This window comes from Beta vulgaris, chromosome 5 (assembly GCF_026745355.1).
Source record: "Beta vulgaris subsp. vulgaris cultivar EL10 chromosome 5, EL10.2, whole genome shotgun sequence".
In the NCBI taxonomy this organism is placed as follows: Eukaryota; Viridiplantae; Streptophyta; class Magnoliopsida; order Caryophyllales; family Amaranthaceae; genus Beta; species Beta vulgaris.
This window is the reverse complement of record NC_079206.1, coordinates 1453656-1459765: the sequence shown is the minus strand read 5'-3', so window position 1 is coordinate 1459765 and position 6110 is coordinate 1453656. Positions and strand designations below refer to the sequence as shown.

Sequence of the window (6110 nt, the reverse complement as noted above, 5' to 3'; positions counted from 1 at the left end):
TTACTTAAATTAATCCACTTACGAATTAATACCAAACTGAACTTATTTGCTTGCATCAAACTTCCATACAAACAAGTCATACTCATACATATTCTCAGTTTACATGTAGCACACAGGCAAGTAACATGTAAAGCAATTTCAGTAAATCATATATATGAACAACAAGGTCCTATACATGATACTAATAAATAAAAACATCCCTAAGGCATGTTTCTAAACCATATGCACGTAGACTATGTACGTACCTTTAAATACTAGCCTGTAGGCCACTTTTAAAACGTTAAAAGTCTCCTACGAAAGATTCTCCGCCTAAAAATTAATATAAACTAAAATCAATACTCTTAATTAAAAATACGACAACTTTAAAATATTTAAAATCCCCTTTAAATATATTCAAAAGCTTATTTTAATATCAAAACTTCAATAACTTTTAATTCCTAGCATAGTACTACCATACTAGTAGTTAAAAATCTTAAAACTCCATTAATAAAACTCTTTCTAAAATTCCAGCAACTTTTAAAATCATAAAACCTTCTTTAAACGTATATAAACATGTTTAAAATAATAATCTAAATCAATCTCATAGTATCTAATATGCTACTATGGTTTTATAGTAATTAAAACTCTAAAAATCCATGCTTTAATGATTAAAACTTCAATCTAAAAATAATAACAAATCGAAAATATTAATATTCAATATATAATATATATGAAGTCAATATATAAGAAAACGAGGAAAAGAATCAAAAAGGAAAACGGAGAAAAATAGAGAAATACCGAAATCGCGAGTGAAATATGGCAGCAGAATTGCGAAACTTGCAGAGGCCATAACTGATAGAATAAGAATCGGAATTGAGTGATTCTTGAGCCTAAATTCAATAACTTTTCGAGATCTACAACTTTCAAGAAGAAAGTTTTGGCTAAAAATAAACGGAACTATGAGAAATCTGGCCAATCAGATTCGGGTGAGAGAAAAAACGAGTGAAGGGAAGAAAAGAAAACCATGAGGAGAGAGAATAGAAAGTGGCGAAATTATTGAGTGTGAGGAGAGAGAAAATAATCTTTGTGTGAAATAAAATAATTGGGTATTAGGATATTTACATAAAGGCTAATCCTTTTAGGTTTAGGAAAAGAGATAAGATTTAAAAAAAGATTTGATGATTAATAAGATGATCAACTTAGGACTTTAATCATCAATAGGACTCTTTTCCTTTTTATCCTTTTAGGAGTTTCGATTCCCTTAAACTTCTTTTTAAATAAGTACTTTTAATACTTAAAGCTTTTATTAAGACATGCTTAATTAAAACATTTTCAATTTTATTAAGGTATGAAAATATTTTTAGTTGACTTTTAAAAATAGTCAACCCTTTTTTAAAAGTCAAATCATTTTCCAAACTCATTTGGATTTAAATATAACTACATAAATACTTTAATATATTTATGAAAACCCTTTAAAAATGTGGGGGATTACAATAACATAGAGCCTCTCATTTAAGAGACCTCTAAATTTTCAAATTTTATTGTTTGTTTAAGTCAATTATACTTATATTCATGCTTTAGGTACTCTTTTTTTTTCCCTAAAAAAAAAGTACTCTTTTTTTGTCGTAATTAATATTCCCTCCGTAACGAATTAATTACTAGTAACAATTGAATATTTTACTTCTCACAGGTAATACTAAATATTGCTAGTAATAATTCGTTACGTAGGAAGTATTGGTTATATGGTAATTTCATAGATAATGAACAATTGAATGCCTTGACTCTTAGGGGGCGTTTAGTTGGAAGGTTTCAAGAAAGGGAAAGGGAATTGAGTTCCTTGTTTTCCTTTGTGAGTGTTTGGTTAGTGTGTTTTTTCAAACTCTTTACCCCTTTTTCTTATTAGGATTACCCTCCTTACCCTTAGATTGATTCCCCACCACCCCCAAGGTTTGGGATTACCCCATATCCCTCAACCATAAAATTATTATTATTATTATTATTATTATTATTATTATTATTATTTTTATTTTTATTTTTATTTTTATTTTTATTTTTATTTTTATTTATTTTTTATTTTTATTTTTATTTTTTTTTTATTTTTATTTTTATTTTTTTTTTTATTTTTATTTTTATTTTTATTTTATTTTTATTTTTATTTTTATTTTTATTTTTATTTTTATTTTTATTTTTATTATTTTTTTATTATTATTTTTATAATATTTATTTTTATTATTAATATTTATTACTATTAATATTATTATTATCATTATTATTATTTATTATTATTAATATTACTATTTATTATTTATTATTATTTACTTATTTTTACATTTATGATTATTATTTAATAATAATAATTATTATTATTATTTATTATTATCATATTATTATTATAATTTATTGTTATAATTATTTGTTATTATTGTATTATTATTTATTATTATTATATATATATTATTTTTTTATTTATTTATTATTATTTTAATTTTTATTATAATAATTTTTTTTTTTAATAATTATTATTATTATTATTTATTATTATTATTATTTATTTATTATTATTTAAAAACTATTATTATAAATATTATTATTTTTATTAATATTAATTATTATTATTTATTATTATCTATTATTATGTGTTATTATTATTATTTTAATAATAATAATAATAGTTTTCCATTTCCTTTGATGTTCCTAGCCAAACAACATTTTTAATCAAAGGGAAACCCTTTCCATTCCTCTTGTAACCCTTTCTCATACCCTTTCCCTTTCCTCTTAACGAACCAAACGCCCCCTTAGTCTTCATCATGAAGGCTACGCTACAATTCCTTTTCCCTAAGTTCTCCAGATCCATTTTTTTCATCCTTCGAAATTCTAAAACCGAAATCCTTCACTTATATCCCAAAATTTCATTTATCATGAGTCAAGGGTCCAGAATTGAAAATTTAAACGAGGCCACTATTATGATAGTCTCATCCTTGATTGTATGTTTAGCTTTTATCATCATATTTAGTTAAAAAATTTACTATATTTGCTAGATCTATAACAAAAAATGGATATTAATTTAAATTACAGGTTCTTTTTATTTACAATTCTGCAAGTGTATATCAAATTGATTTATCGTCGTTTCCTTGTTGTTGAAATGTTTTAGTTTGACTTTAAACAAAATTAAATATATAAAGGTTTTAGTTTGGTGATTGTCATGTAAAATTAGAATCCAGTTTTTCTTAGTGACAGAAGATGAGTAATTTGCTCAAGTTAATCTATTATGCTATTGCAACTAGTACAAAATGTGATGTTTCAAAATTAGTATTTTATAATGACATAAAATCTAATCTCACACATTAGTAAATAAAATGATCCCTTGCATTGCCTGGATCAACAACTAGTCTTATAATATATCAAAAGATGTTCTTAACCAAGGAATGGCGCCACGTGGGGCTCTCCCTTAAATTGTTTTACTACACGTGATCCATATACAAAAGAAAAATAATAAATATATATTATGAGGCCGGTCATAATCCCTGTGAGTGACCTATTGATTAATTCACCCCATTGTGCTATACTAGTTTGTATCTTTCCAAAAAAAACAACTAATGTTACATGACTATTTCAAGTTCTCTATTGTAATTACATGTGTGGCATCTACATGATTTAAGTATAATTGATCAGGAATTGGCATATCAAACTCTTGTATTCTTGTGTTCATAGTTCTGTTGCTAACTTTTGATGATGTTTCACTACTTGAGCCACTCCACAAAGATGTCCTAAAAGACTCATGTGCAAGAGGCAATGGCCTAGCTGGTAGCTTTGGTATGTCAATATCCCCTTCCAACATCTTCAAGGCTTGAGCTATAGTAGGCCTAAAAGCCACCATAACATGAGCACAAAGAACACCAACATGTACAAACCTTTCCATGATGCCCTTTGGACCTTCATTCCTTATCGATTCGTCGAAAATCATCTCAACATTTCTTGATCTAATCAAGTTCCATACCAAATCAGTGATTAATGGAGTTGATGAGTTTGTTGTATCCAAAACTTTTCTTCCACTAAGAGTCTCTAAAATCACAATTCCGAAACTATAAACATCACTTTTCTCTGTCAGCTGCCCATACAAAGCATACTCAGGAGCTAAGTACCCATATGTGCCTGCAACTCTAGTAGTAAGATGTGATTGTCCTTCGACATTTTGCTTAGCCATCCCAAAATCCGCCACCCTAGCCCTCATCTCCGAGTCCAAAAGTATGTTGGTAGTCTTAATATCGCGGTGGTAAATAGCCGGCTTAACACCATGGTGCAAGTATGCAAGTCCTTTTGCAACATCAAGGATTATGTTCTTCCTTTGTGGCCAACTTAGCTTCTTTTGATGATCAAATAAGTGATCACTAAGACTACCATTTGGCATGTAGTCATACACAAGATACCTCATTTTACCCTTTATATTATCACTTGCTACACAACATCCTCTAAGAGGAAGAAGATTTCTATGCCTAATTTTGCTTATAATCTCAACCTCATTGCAAAACTCTTCATCCCTCATAGAATCCAATTCCTCTGTGATTTGTTTTATCGCGATTTTAGTCCCATTTCCAAAGATCCCTTGATAGACAATCCCATGGCCACCTTGACCAATGAAGTTTTTACGCGAAAATCCATCTGATGCGCGTTCTAACTCTTCCACACCATACCATATTGTACCTACATTAGGTGTTACTTGGCCTCTAATAGTACTTACAAATGTATTATGGACTTCCCTATCTTTTCTCCTTTGATCCCAAACTCTACATATATATATCAATCCTATGACAATTGTAACACCAATTATAGCCCCAAAAACTCCAAAAACCAACTTAAACAAAGTGTTTTTAGTTAATTTCCCTGAAGATTGATCATAACCATAATGATCTGAAACCAGGGGAAGGCCTAAAATACAAGCAGCTGATCTAGGATCCTCTGGGCCAAACTGATTAACAATCCCAGCAGCATAAAAGATAGTAAAGAAAAAACATTTAGTTGAATTTGGTGCTAAACTTACCAATTGAGAATTAACTTTCATACCAGCATCAAGGCAAGAGCTACATTGTGTTAACCTCCTCATGTCACCTTGGCAAGAAGAGTTTAACTCAGTAGTAAGGCCCGCGTTTTCGCCCCAATCGTTGATGGTTCTTATCCCACCACAATCTGTTGGATGGTTTAGCAGTAGTTCATTTGAGTTGCTTAAACAAGAAGAGACTAATGAAAGGTTGAGCATTGAATGCGAGGCGAGCTCAATTTTGTAGAGGGAGAGGCAAGAGGAGGCTAATTCAGGGGTTGGTAGATAGAAATTTGAGGAGGATTTAAGGTATTTAGCAAGTCCCATGCCTAGTAAACTTCTAAGTGTTTGACAACAAGTTCTTTCTTCTCCGTTTTCGCCGCATTCTTGAGTCTCCCATGGGAATGTTTTAACATAGGTGAAGTCTATTGGACAAGATGATGAATTTGTTGTGGAATTTGCTAAGGTAAAGAAGAAGGAGATGATGAGAAAATATGACAGTAATAACAAGAAGTTTGCCATTTTTGCTTTTGCTTGTGTTACTTGTGTTACTTGTGTAGTTGTGTTTTCTTTCTATCAAAATGATCTGTGTTATGTGAGTCTATGTTAGATGTATGAATTTGATAAAAAGCGGGAATATCAAATTTGGTTGGCTGCCTAACGTTGAAGTCAAAACATCAAATTGAGCACTATAGTTGTATACCAATTGTCTTCTTTCTGCACTTTTTATGTGATGTTGTGCAAAGATAGTTGAAGTTATATTAGTTTAATGAAACTTTACAGAATGTTCAAAAGCTACCATACATATTAATGAGTCTAAAGTTCTAACTTCATGCTTTACAAAGTGTTTATCTGAAGAGTAGATAAAGATATAAACAATGTAAAGGCGTTTTTGTCATGGCAGATTTTGGTGTTCAAAGGAAAGCATTGGTATTGCTTGGTGGCTGTAGAGTTGGTATATTATGCTATTAGGAGAAACTTCTTGGCTAGTACCTGCAGAAAGCAGTAGTGGTTTAGTTACACGAAGATTGGTAGTAAAATGGAGATTATCATCATGAATTATGATTAGGGGCGGAACATCATGGGAACTGGCAGG

At 29.8% G+C, this 6110-nt stretch overlaps 1 protein-coding gene across 1 annotated transcript; it reads right to left on the bottom strand.

Annotated features, from left to right (window-relative positions):
• Positions 1-3454: 3454 nt before the first annotated feature.
• Positions 3455-5629, bottom strand: LOC104892122 (probable receptor-like protein kinase At1g11050). The gene has a single exon (XM_010677955.4). The coding sequence runs from the start codon at positions 5534-5536 to the stop codon at positions 3587-3589; it is 1950 nt and encodes a 649-aa protein (XP_010676257.2). The 5' UTR covers positions 5537-5629; the 3' UTR covers positions 3455-3586.
• Positions 5630-6110: the final 481 nt, after the last annotated feature.